Raw genomic sequence first — 12,905 nt, 5'->3', positions numbered from 1 at the left:
AGTTCAGTAGTTTCAGACTTATTAATGAATGTCTGTTACATTCAAGCCCTTGCCAAACGAGTTCACACAATGCAGATTAAAGGCCTGATCACACCAAGATTCTCAAAACGAAGTGCCAGAAGAACCATTGTTTTCCTATGGTATGGCATGCCAGGCATACACTTCTCTCTTACGCCGCAAGTTGTGTTTTCCTAGCAGTTTTTACATGAGCATAAAAGTTAAAACATTCATATCTTTGCCACTTGTCAATGTCACACTTGACCCAGGCAGCCAATCAAATCAAGCGCATAGACTCACAAGTCAGTCTTTAGACGCTTTGCTTAACTAAAGACTGATGTCTTTCTACCTGATTTTGTGTTTAGATGGGCGGACACAATTTCAGAGTTTAAAAAAACTCCCTACGTTGCAGAACCAATAGTAAATCCGCAGGGCGGTCCTTCGGTGGCTCGCTGAACTCTTGTGCTCGTAAACATAGTCCGACTGCGTTAAAAGTTTTAAACAAAGTCGCTGTAAGAGTTAAATCTCTCGGCATCCATTTTCAAGCTCTCTGTGTGTTTGTTTCCTTGCGGAAGAGAAAAGGGGGAGCGCACATTTCCGGGAGGGCGTGTCCTTTTAAAAAATGCAAGAGGCGTTGCTTTGTTGCCGGCCGTTTTCTCCGGTGTGTTAAACACACTTTAGAAAGGAGTGTCCCCAGACTATCAGAAGGCGGAGATCTCTGATTGTCTGGTGGCGAGACTATCAAGCGAGAGGTGGGTGTTACTACTGTTTTGATGCTAGTAGATAGAAACAACGAAGGTTTATATTAGCAGTATTTAATCACAATGAAACTCAACTTATCATTTAAACACTAATATGCAAACTCATGCATTAAGTTGCATGAGCAACCAGATGAACCTCTCTGGTGAGTATAACACCATTTACTATGCTGATTTATAGGCTAGCTAGCTAGTTAGCTTTTTGACTGTAAGATAGTTACGGAGTATGTGAGAGGGAAGGGGGAATTCATATCTCATGTCGTGATAGTTCATGTAGGCTACTGTCTTTAAGAAAGAACAATCACATGTATGGAGGGCATGGGGAAGATTACAGGAAATGTGTTTGAGTGTGATTTTCAGTTAATCCTATTTGACTGCCCACTTGCACACACAGCCGCGCTTTTCTGTCAGCTGTGCTTTCAAGGCATTTTGGAAGCAGTTGTGCTTGTTCAGTGTGATTGAGGTCTTAGCCTGTTGCCACCAGGAAAACTCTCTGTAATCCTCAATATACAAGAGTTGTGGTGTCTGTGGCAACGTTCCTACGCTGGTGCACTGGAAGTGATGCGTTTTATATCAACCAGTTAGAGTTAAAGGGGACAGGAAGGAGCAAAAAATCCACCCAAAAGAAGTTTCTGAAATGGATGCTCCTGATAAAAAAGAATCTCAGTGTCTAGATGAAAGATTAAAGTCTGCCCTTACTTGCATGGCAGGACTTGAAAAGGGCACTCCTGGGAGCAGGGGAGATGCAGCGAGCTCACCTGCAGGCATACGTCATGAGCACAACTCGACAGTATTTGTGTAACTACTGTCACTGCCAGATGGGGGAAACAAAAGTATCGCAGTGCAGGTTTCAGAAAATCTCATTCTGATGTTAAATTTTACTTTCAGGTGTATATGCATTTGACGCCACAGCAAAGGTGCAATCTGCTGCCTTATTAAGGGCAGATGGAAATCTAGTTTAAATTTAATGTAATCAACAATTAATCCAGAACATCTGTGAAGCGGAATAATGTATTAACTGCAGCATCTAATTAGTGTTGTTCTGAATATCAGCACTTGTGAAATATCTGCCATCCAATTCAACTTTCTTTATAGACATTTTGCTTTGTGTGTTAGAGTCAGCAGGAAAAAAGATTTACAACAGGTGAGTGTTACATTTCAAGTGTTTTAGCTTTGAATAACATTTGAACATTTTCACCAGTGGTTTACATAACATGTCGGCTGTTCCGTAATGCTTTGTGTCTCATATCACCTTTGCCTTTTTAGCAATTGAATTCTTATTTATCTCATGGTACACAAATCCTCTTTTAGTAAACCTAACAGCTGTTCTGCACATTGTCAGCCAGCTTCATGATGGCAGCCAGGCTGCTGTTATGGATGCTTATCATTTTTTATTGCAGCCTGCCTCCACATTGAATTTAATAGCCATTCCCCATTAACACTGTCAATGTGTTCAATTTTGTGTCTATGTGTACCTTCATTTTAGGTTTGCACAATTCTATAGAAAATGACAGTTAGGATTTCTCAATCAGAAATGGGCTTTTCTGTCACTGAATCTTTGGGAAACCATTTTTTTGTCTGGTGTTTTAAGGCATTTAAACATTTGTCATATTGCTTTTTACTCTGATGTTAAACAGTGGAAGTGCAAGCGTAACATTTCTGTCAGAATGGGGGATGGACACGCTTATTTTTTGATTTTGTTCTTGATATTCTTTTGAAGAGAAGGCTCTCTCTCACTCAAATTAGATTTTTTTTTTGCCTGTGCAGAGGGGGTCATTGTAAAAGAAACGTGCAAAAAAAAATAATAATAATAATAATAATTAAAAAATAGAATCTGCAACAGACCTGTCTGCTAATAGAAAATCCGTGCATAGAGGTTATGTAAGAATCATAAATGCAATTTTAATATTAATCAAGTGGCTCTACTTCATTTGTAATAATGCTTGTGGGAGTGTACTGCACATGCGTACCCATGTGGGCCAGAGAGTGAATAAAGTTAAGTGAGACATGAGTGTGCAAATGTATGAGAGAGAGAGAGAGAAAGTGAGGAGGATGAAGCTGTAGTCTCCATGACAAGCAAATCTAAAACAGGAAGTAGACTGATATGAGAGTGAGTAATGGAGGCAGAGAACAGATGACTGAATTCATTGCATTATATTGCACTGTCTGCACTGCAGGCATGGATAAAGACAGATGAGAGTGGTGGAATAAAATGAAAAGCATAGCTTAGAAACTTACTGTGTGCCTGTGGCTTTAAATTACCAGTAGCCAATTGCCAAATGCTTAATTCTGTCAGTTTTATTGGCCGTTTCTTGGTTGGGACAGCCTTATGTCTTATAAATAAAAAAGCAGTTGGACTATAAAGATACAAAACTCCTCTTGCCACTTATAATGAAATAAAATGGGTGTTTCATGCCTTGAAGCCATGTGGGCAAGATATTTAAAGATCATTAGACCTAAAACTATTGGCCAATGAATCGACAATTCAATCGCCAGAGAATTAATGGCTGCCAGAATAAAATACAAATGGTGTGCTGGTTCCACATTTTCAGATTTGAGGATCTGCTTTTTTGCAGCTCAGGGAAATAACTGTCTTTTCTTGACATTTTTTTCAGACATTTTTATAGAGAAGAAATTTATTTAACAACAATAAAAATAACAGGAAGTTGCAGCCGTTAAGCTCACGTGTAGAAGATGTTAAGGTGTGACCAAGCTCCTGGCCTACAGAGCAGGTAGTGTGATACCAACCCATCACCCCTAATATTAAAGTCACAACACACCCCACCTTTCTGCTCAAACTAACCGTGTAAACTCCTCTGGTATAGATAACAGTCATTTCCTCTTTAGCAGTACAGCCCTGTCCTTATATACCATTACACCACATGCATACAGAACTCTGCTTTCTCTAAGGGTAGACTGGCATCTTCATGTTAAGTAGCAAAACTGGGAATGGTGGTGAGGGCACAGCGTGCCTACATCCTTAGTTATTCACGGTTATTTTTTCCTGGCAACTGACTTACGTAATGTTTTGTAATGTGCCTACTCTAGTTCTCTAGGTTTTTCATTATAAACATGGCATTTACAAATAAATGATGCCACTTCCCAAGTACTGGAGTAGTAGTAGCAGAAGTGGAGACTTGCTAAGAAGGAGAGGTTAATGTTAAAGACGTGTTTGTAAGTGTGATGGTGGGGAAGCAAGGTGTTGTATTGAAAGCTGTCTTTCAAACAGAGAGTCAGATTCATGGCACCACACTGTATGTAAATATGAATCTTTGGACAAGTTGTCATTTCCCCCAAGGAAGGACTTTCAGGAAACAGAGAAGTTTGGTGTAATTATCAAGAAGTGTGCCAAACATAAAGGAGAACACACTGCTGAGTGGTTATATCTGACTACTGTAAACAGCAAAGCCCTGCAAAACAGTGTTTGGTGGAAAGAAATAAGCTTACCATTCACACTGCCAGTGTTATTTTGGTTGAAAGGTGGGTGTGTGGCTAAACTGTGATGTCACCCTCTAGTGTATTTCAGTGGTGTCAGCTGGTAAATGGACATTATGCTCTTACTATCCTGACAAAGACCATCTCTCCCAGGAGTAATACATCACACAGCGTTGAGAGACACATCACATCAATACTGTGGCTTTATTTCTAGACAGGGATTTAGAGTTCCCTCCCCTCTCTGTTTACCTAAACCACAGTCTCATCTTCATTCATATTAAAGCCAAGGTCCTGTCCCGTGTCCTTGCTCTTGTGCAAAGCATGAAGGACTTCACAGAAAAAACGTGACTTCTTCAAGCGAACAATAGCAAGGACATTTTTTTGTCAATGAAAGAGGAGACGAGGCAGTGTGCAGGATGTCATACATGATGTACTGTAGAAGTCATGGGTTGTTCAGGGACGAGCAGCAATGACATGAAAACAGAAGCAGGTTCTTGCAGGGGGTGAATATGCGCAGCTTATTATGAACCGGACCCGTTCTATCCAAGCAGAAACAACATGTACTCGTAAAGAGAGACAGATAAAAGGTAGAAAATGTCCTTCCTTACCTGCTCCCGTCCTGACCCTTCCTCCAAAATGGGCTCTTCTGCGGTGGCCGTCTCCTCCTCCGTCTGCATTTTCCCTCTTGCCACTCCTTCCTTCCTTAGAACCGGGCACAGGCAGCTCCCACCCCGGTAACGTCCGAAGGCAGGGACCTCCCCGGCGGAGCAGCGAGCTCGGTCACCCCATCCGCCGCAAGTCGGTATCCAATTTCACGATGGCGGGGCCTGCGGCAAATAAGCATCATCTACTCCGGATTTAGCGATGCCCCCCTGCTTTCTTCCTGTATCTTCACCCGCCGACCCGCCTCAGTGTTTCTCCTTCACCCGCTCCATCCTTCGCCTCCCTGGTCAAAGCCAAATGTGACTAAGCATCCAGTCACAGCCCGTCGCCCCTTCCTGCCGAAACCGTTTTAGCTGTCGCTGCCGCCGCTTCTACCTCTAGTGACGCTCAGCTCCGAGTGTGCGTATGTGCACGTGTGCGCGCGTGACCGACAGCGCAGGAGAGCCAGCCGGGGCCAAGGATATCACCAGCTGCACTAATGAAGGAAGACGCTCGTGAGACGCATGGTGTTAGGTTTGGATAAACACAATGTATAGAAATACAGCAACGACAGTGAGCATGGCTGTCATTATTTAACTTTGTCTGGCCATGGCTGCACCTCGCGTTGGGTCTCCGTTGACGTCATATACCAACATCCCCACCCCCCATCTATACACCTGAGCACGCACGCACGCACACGGGCGAGTTTCCCCTGTGGAGATAGACAGGCGCAAAGAGGCACGCATGGCACGGCTGCCACATCACATGATGTCTAGTTTGATGTAGGGACACATACACATATACAATACAGAAAGCCTGAAATTCACTTGCTACAACTTTTTCAGTGATTTTATTGTGTCAGAGAAAATGTAAAAATGCATTACAATATTTAACTTTTGTGGAATAAAATAGAGGAATGTGGTAGGAAGATGATAATGAGATGAAGACTTTAATGATGTGAAATCTGAAGAGACTGGTGATGTGTATTCCTCACAGAAGGTGTCCTGAAATTTACAAACAAAAACTGTATCAGAGATTGTGACATGCTTCCTATCCACATCTCAGTAGTACAGGATACTGACCAGTGTTTGCTGCAGGACTGGTCAGGTATGTACCAGATCGTCTGTGGGGCTGCATGGACAGGTGACGGACCCTGGAGCCTTTCTTGTTGTGTTCCTTGAGCCACATGTCGTATAATCTCTCAGGAAGGATGGGTGAAATGATATAAGGACCAACATCAGTGTGTGTTTCCTCTTTCCGCTTCTATAAACTAAAGCTATGAACACTTCTTGCGGTGTATAAAGGATATTAGCAGTGACAGGCAGGTAGAGGATGTCTGTCTCAGTGTGGATGATGATATCCTGGGAGATGTACCTCTTTGGCTCTGCCTCTCCTGCTTGGACTGCACACATGGCAAACAGCTGAACCTGCAGGTTAACATGCAAACCTGCAGCCACCTGGACAGACACACATTACACTGCATGTGTAGTTCTCAACAGCTAAGAGGGAGATGATGGCTTTCTTGAGTTAAATATTTATCTTTAGAAACAATGCTAAACATGTATGGATGAAACAGATGTTAACTCATAGAAACAGGCTAATTCAAACATTAACATAATCATTAAATCCAGCTGGGAACTTACAGGCCCAGGATTGTAGATGACCCGCAGGCCTGTCGCAGGAGGAGGCTGTTTCACATGGAACCTTGCAGAGAGATAGATTGAAACAAACCACAAATAGAAGGTCAAAGTTTTCCCTTTGGAGTCGAGGGTGACCCACAAATCGCCTGCACCTATTCACAGCACTCACTTCTGTCTGACATACTGAAGGACATTTGAAGTTGTGAGGCTGCAACTAAACTACTAATTCTTTTCATCATTTCCTGAAATCAAAGTCTATATTTGCATCTATTTATCCACACTTCCCATCTATCTATAACCTGGTGTTTTACCTGCAGGTGTCAACACCCACATTCTTCATCACAACAGTAATGGCCGAGGAGGTACCCTCCTGCAGTGTGCCAAAGTCAACACTGGGCGGAAGCAGCTGGAATCCCCTCGCTATGACATTCGGATCGGTCAGAGAGACAGTTCGACACTTCCTCCTCACAGGCTCTTCCACTGACAGGAACTGCAACAGGGGACGCAGACACAGCATTCACAGACGTGAATGCTTATGTGAACAGTGTGTGTGTAACACAGTGATAGAGGGAGAAGCATGTGTGAAGATAGGTGCGCATGTGGAAAAGGAACCCATATTTTTTCAAAAATTGCACAGGTACAGGATATACAAGGAAAAATAGGTCACATCACTGATTGTGGGCTGCACAGTAGACACAGTGATGTGTCTGTATTATTCCAACATGTTCTAAAGCGGCATATCACCACCTCTAGATGTCACTTTAGGATATATTTAATAATCATATATTACATGTCAAACCTGGGAGTGAATTAAAAGTGGCTGTTTGGAGATGAATATATCTCTATGGTAACCACACTATTGATTGGTCTTAAGTCTTTTATTGCAAAAATAATAGACATTTTAAATGTTAAAAATATGTACTGCAGAATACATTTTGTCATGACAGTGGTTGGGTACCTGTTGATTTGGAATGCTGCGGGGTTTAGAGCTGAGGATACAGGTTGGTAGTCTGACTTTAGTCCTCCTGAGCTTTCCAGTCACATCTACCTGGACTGACTTACACCGCCCAGATGAACCCCTCAGACTGCTTTCACCTGGCATACACACACACACACACACACACACACACACACACACACACACACACACACACACAGAGTCATCCATCCCTCACAGCATTTATAGTGCTCAGTCCCCTCAATCTGCATAACAACCATCCTGGAAATGATCTGCAAATCAATGACTGTGAATCCTATACATTCTTGTGGATCACGACCAACACCCTACAACAGACTAGAAAAATAGATTTTGCTAGTATTGTGAGTCTTTCACCACACCACCAAGAAATGGGACAGGTTAATCTACTTTCTTGCCTGATGGTGCTTTAAATAGAATTCAGACTCTGCTCTCAAAATGTCCCTGCAGTATTCAGTGTAGTTCCTGATTGATTATGCTGTTCCTGAGCTTCTTGCTAATCTGAAAATAGCGATTTGTGTTCATTCTGCTCTGTGCTGGCATTTGACACGTTGCTGATGAAGTCACTGATTGGGGATTTCATTTTAATTTAAAACATCAGAGGAAGGTGGAGAACAAACCAGCAGTCTGAGGCGTGGGGTTGGTGGGTCTTTTTTCAAGCATCCTGTCACTTCCTCCTGCATGACTAAGAGCAAAACACAAGGAGAGGTTAAAATGTGTCACAACAGCAAATCTTAAGACAAGCATTTTACGTTAACAGATGTTTTGTGAATCACAACAAATTAAGAGCAAAATCAAATGCATTACCTTGCAGACTGAGAGGGTGTTGGGTTTAAAGGTCGTGGGGCTGCAGTTAGAAATACAAACACGATATATTATAAAGTATGCATGTTATTGAATCAACAGTTAACAGCTTTTATGCACTTCTACAGTTGTTTCAAATAAAATAAAAAAAATAGTTTACCCTTAGTTTCTCTGTATTGATTCCCAGCAGGACACTCCTTAAAATTAGTGTCATCATAGTTCCTTGTAAATACTGACAGCATAATAACTCACTGTTCTCTTGTGGAGCATCTTTCATGAAGTCCTCAGCACTGTCTGACCTTGGGATCGGAGGGAGTTCCAAGGATAGACTCCTCATGTCTGGTGTTTGGGGCTGTCGTAGATTCTGGAAAACACACAACAGTGCTGTGTCTCTTGCTGCACAATGCAAATTTCTCTATAAAAAGTCCGAAAAGGTGAATCAATTTATGTTTGGACTTGAGGTTGTTTGACAATAATGCTAATTCAGTAACTGAAAAAAAAATATTAAAACATATGTATAGTATATTGAAGTGAACGCATACAGTACCTGGTACAGTGGAGTATTTTCTGGGTGGAAAAAAGGAACAATGTTCTTCTTCCTCAGAGCCTCTCTGTAAGCCTGCTCCTCATACATCTCCTGTCTGACACACACATGCACACAGAGAAAATTACTGACGAGATGGTGGTTACTAGTGCAAACACAATGTACTTGTAGCCACTGTAGTACCTTCATGTCCCATCTAACGTCTTCTATTTATCCTACACTCATCCTCTAGTTGTACTGCAGTAGATTGTGTAGTTTGGGTCCAAATAATTGCGTTCAAAGGAGAATCACTACAGCAGCCATACAGAAACTGACAAGCTAAAAGCCACTTCCACAACATACACACCAATTTGGCAAATGTATCAGTGAATGTTGGCACAGAAAAACTTAATTTGATGAAGCTAATTCATGTCAAGGTGGTGCTTAGTTCTTTACTAACAATCATAAAGAAACCTTTATTTACCTGTGCTGTGCAAGCCTTTCAGTCCATTTTGAGTCCTCTCCGTGAGTAAAACTGGATAGCAGAATGAGTTTAAGACGACATTAATGCAATGCATTTAAATATATGGCACTTAACAGAGTGTTAAATTATCCATTCATGCATGCCATTTTAATCTCTCCAACCTGTCACTAGCTACTGTCACTGTGTCTTCTGAATCATCCGAGTGCTCAATTGAGTCCCCGACTTCTTGGCTGTACAAATTGGCTATGTCTGCTGCGGATACACACAGAAGGAATTAGAAAAGGTGTACATATGCCACTGTGTTCTGAGCCCTAAACACCAAACTAAAATTAAATTAAATGTACTACTGTACTTAACTCTAACAACTGAATACTTAAAGGAGCACTACACCCCACCAAATTACCATTTGTATCAGTTACTCACCCTTGTTATGTTTAATTCATTAAGAATACTTTGCTGTTCTTGCATGCCTCCAAGGTAAAAGAAGTATCCGGAATCACTTCATTTGTTTGACTTTGGTGTTTTAAAGGGTTAGTTCAGATTCAGCAAACTAACACAATCACACAAAGAAACTACAGATTGAGGCAGTGGTAGACCAGCAGCTCCCGTGTTCATAGAGGTAAAATTACTTGATTTGTCAATGGAGTCTGGCATTTAAAAGAGCCTACATTAAAATTCGCTTTAGTTCAGTTTCCCGCTGTAAAGGCAGTCTGTTTGGGAGGTGCTGAACATACGACTGAATAAATGGGTCTTGGATTATATTGCACGAGTTCTGTGAGCGTTTGTACACAGATGTTTTGATAGTCTTACTGTTGTTTAACACGGAGGTAAGTGAGAAAAACTTCTCACAAGTTCAACATAACCTGAGATGAGTAATTGATCTACAAATGGTCATCTGGGTGGTGAAGTATTCCTTTAACCTTGAAACTTCCACTATTATCTTCACTTCAACTGAGCAGAAATTAAACAATTCATTGCATTTGTTTTTTGTATCTGATACATTGTTATTCAAGCAATATTTTGGTCCTCTGAAAACAGCCTCATCCAGCCCTCCAATGCACCATCACGTCTTGATTTTTCTCAGTTTCGTTCATTATTACAAGCCTCTTTTCCAACAAAAAGTGACTGGAAACATTCACACACAGTTTGATTACATTTTAATTTGATGAATTAAAAATAATTAAAATTAGAAAAAAGGGATGTTTGGTTAGTTAAAATCAAACATAAAACACTTAACTGCAAATGGAACAGTGCACTCGTCGTAACAAAATACATTGTTCAAACACAGCCTACAAAACTGCAAAAATGGTCACCTACTTGAAGTTCTCTTGTCAAAGGTGTGACTTGCACCATCTTCTTCTGCAAAAGACTATAACACACATAGTGAATACTTCCATTAATATTGTCTAACATTATTGTATTCATCATTTGCAGAATTCTCTGTTTCAGTATGCAGTGGGGAAAGAGCCTCATGATATCATCTTATCTGTTACACTCTTATCAGTCTAAGTAAAGAGAAGTGGAAGTATTCTTAATGTGCATTATGCCGTGTGTGTGTGTGTGTGTGTGTGTGTGTGTGTGTGTGTGTGTGTGTGTGTGTGTGTGTGTATACCGACCAAGACCAGATTGAGCAGATCACTAGCACTATGACGCTCCTCGTCAGTGCGGGGGTCTTTAACTTTGGTCTCCTCTGATCGCTGCTCCCTCTCCATCAAACTCTCAATGTATTCCTGCAGTCAAAGCAACATTCCAACATTTGTCAGGACCCTGCAAAATGTGATGTTAGGCTCGAAGCGGAATACTCAACACCGTATCAAACCTTCAAAACCTTAGTAACACAGCAAGTTGTTTCAATGCCTGGCTTCACTGTGCCAATTTCCTAGTTACACTGCACTTGTATCAGATTGGTGTGGTGCTGGTTTAGAGACATGTTTTTATAAGTCTGCCTAAGTCTGTAAAAACAGAGCTTAATAAAGATGAACAACACAGTGAAACATATGACCGCAGACATTTACCTTCAGTCGTGTATCTAAGGTATTTTTGAGTGGTGTGGTGAAAGGTCGGTGCTGGTACAGTTGCCTCATCTCCAGAGCTTTAGGGCAGCTCCTGACAAGTTGACGCTGTGCTGCAGAACCACCAGACCGATTTCTCAAAGTCAAACCTCGTCCCATGTCAGTACCAAATGCAGGACCTGGGCTCTTCTTCTGGAGTAGAGAGAAAGGTTGGGGAGGGGCTTAGGTTAAGCTCCTGAGTTTGTTGTTTGACTGTGTGTACATGTTCACAACTGTACCTCTGTTCTGGGGAAGTCATGCCAGCTACGGTTTCTGAGGTTGGGAGGGGTGATGTCAGGGTTCTGTTTCCCTAGCAACCACTGGGACCACACATTTTGGTGGGTGGGCTTTAGGATGGTAATGCCAAACTCATCTGAAACAGTCACAAACACACAAAAACTGATATTATCTGGAGGTTTAGATGCCTTTGTTCCTCTTTTGATGGATAACAGAATAAGACAAGTGCACTCAGTCTAAGAGTATGTTAATTAACTACACATAATAGAACAATATTATGGGACTAGATTAAATTATGATACAGTTGAAACTGAATCACTCCCTAAAAATCTATTTTACAAGTATTACATTTCTTGATTTTGAAGATATTCAACACCTTGTGTGTCTGGCAGTGGTTCCTTCAGCAGTGCTATGGTAGGGTCAGAGTACGCCTGGTAGAGCAGTTCCTCTACAGTTTGAGAACTCAGTAGTTCAGTTCCCGAGCCATCCTCATGCACCAGAAACAGCCTGGAACACAATATGATGTTTACAGAGTTTCTGTGACGTCGCCATCAACAACAGCAGTGCAATGTTAATGTTTAAGTATTGTCACATTGCTGAACAAACTTTATTTTCCAAATACAGTAACATAAAAAATTCAACCACACAAATATACAGTGCAGTGCTCATAGGAACAGGCCCACCTGGGACAATGTTCTCTGTGTTTTGCATTAATCCTGGCCATTTCTTTGTCCTCCTCCTCCTCCTCTGCCTCTTCGTCATCATGTTTAAGTGTGCTTGGAGAGGGGCTACAGTTCAACACTGACAACTGTCCATCTTCCATCACCTTTAACACATACACACAAGGTATTACTGTGCTATAATACAAAAGAGTCTGTTATGTCAGTGTAGGTTTAGTCTTTGCTTTGGTCATTGCTGTACAGTCTTGAAAGGGATGCTTCTTTGAGACTATAAAGGACCATCTCTTAGTTAGAAATTCTCACTGTCTGCTTGTGCGGGCTCGCCACAAACACTTGCACGATGGTACTAACCCATCTTCTTATATCATCCTAACCTGGAAGTGGTTCCCATCGGAGTCTGTAACATCACAGGCCACTCTGTCTGTGTGACTCATGGTGTAGCTTCCTGGTTGGTTTGTGGGAGTGCTGCCCTTTGGACTTGGCGTTACAAGTGGGTCGGACGAGTACACGCACTTCCCATCACTTTGGATCTGCAGGAGGCCCACACTGGATGGAAACACCTTGGGTGCACAAGCATACACACACAAACAAACACACATAAGGAAATGTTTAAGTGTGTATGAATGTTGTTCTGTGCACAAGAGTCTAACTTTAGTGCCATCTGCTGGTCACATCAAG

The 12,905-nt window shown here is 41.7% G+C and overlaps 2 protein-coding genes across 7 annotated transcripts in view; both read right to left on the bottom strand.

Moving 5' to 3' along the window:
• The window catches only part of LOC125883713 (transmembrane protein 151A), a 28,460-nt gene extending 23,075 nt beyond the window's left edge, over window positions 1-5,385 (bottom strand). The window contains exon 1 of the mRNA XM_049568194.1: window positions 4,799-5,385. Coding sequence (XP_049424151.1) covers window positions 4,799-4,867 — 69 coding nt within the window. The 5' untranslated portion in view covers window positions 4,868-5,385. The remainder of the gene's footprint in view (window positions 1-4,798) is intronic.
• Window positions 5,386-5,697: 312 nt separating this feature from the next.
• Window positions 5,698-12,905, bottom strand: part of spag17 (sperm associated antigen 17) — a 36,656-nt gene continuing 29,448 nt past the window's right edge. For all 6 annotated transcript variants that reach the window (XM_049568189.1, XM_049568187.1, XM_049568192.1 and 3 more), the window contains 19 exons: window positions 12,602-12,787; window positions 12,231-12,373; window positions 11,924-12,054; window positions 11,550-11,683; window positions 11,275-11,463; window positions 10,876-10,989; window positions 10,577-10,628; window positions 9,421-9,511; window positions 9,260-9,310; window positions 8,800-8,893; window positions 8,505-8,616; window positions 8,256-8,295; window positions 8,069-8,133; window positions 7,431-7,567; window positions 6,784-6,962; window positions 6,476-6,536; window positions 6,142-6,289; window positions 5,915-6,046; window positions 5,698-5,836 (listed from right to left, as the gene is read on the bottom strand). In XM_049568189.1, coding sequence (XP_049424146.1) covers window positions 5,823-5,836; window positions 5,915-6,046; window positions 6,142-6,289; window positions 6,476-6,536; window positions 6,784-6,962; window positions 7,431-7,567; window positions 8,069-8,133; window positions 8,256-8,295; window positions 8,505-8,616; window positions 8,800-8,893; window positions 9,260-9,310; window positions 9,421-9,511; window positions 10,577-10,628; window positions 10,876-10,989; window positions 11,275-11,463; window positions 11,550-11,683; window positions 11,924-12,054; window positions 12,231-12,373; window positions 12,602-12,787 — 2,073 coding nt within the window. In that variant the 3' untranslated portion in view covers window positions 5,698-5,822. The remainder of the gene's footprint in view (window positions 5,837-5,914; window positions 6,047-6,141; window positions 6,290-6,475; window positions 6,537-6,783; window positions 6,963-7,430; window positions 7,568-8,068; window positions 8,134-8,255; window positions 8,296-8,504; window positions 8,617-8,799; window positions 8,894-9,259; window positions 9,311-9,420; window positions 9,512-10,576; window positions 10,629-10,875; window positions 10,990-11,274; window positions 11,464-11,549; window positions 11,684-11,923; window positions 12,055-12,230; window positions 12,374-12,601; window positions 12,788-12,905) is intronic.

The sequence above is a fragment of the Epinephelus fuscoguttatus genome, linkage group LG23, assembly GCF_011397635.1.
Source record: "Epinephelus fuscoguttatus linkage group LG23, E.fuscoguttatus.final_Chr_v1".
Taxonomy (NCBI): domain Eukaryota; kingdom Metazoa; phylum Chordata; class Actinopteri; order Perciformes; family Serranidae; genus Epinephelus; species Epinephelus fuscoguttatus.
The sequence above is the reverse complement of the archived record's forward strand: the minus strand, read 5'-3'. Positions and strand labels throughout refer to the sequence as shown.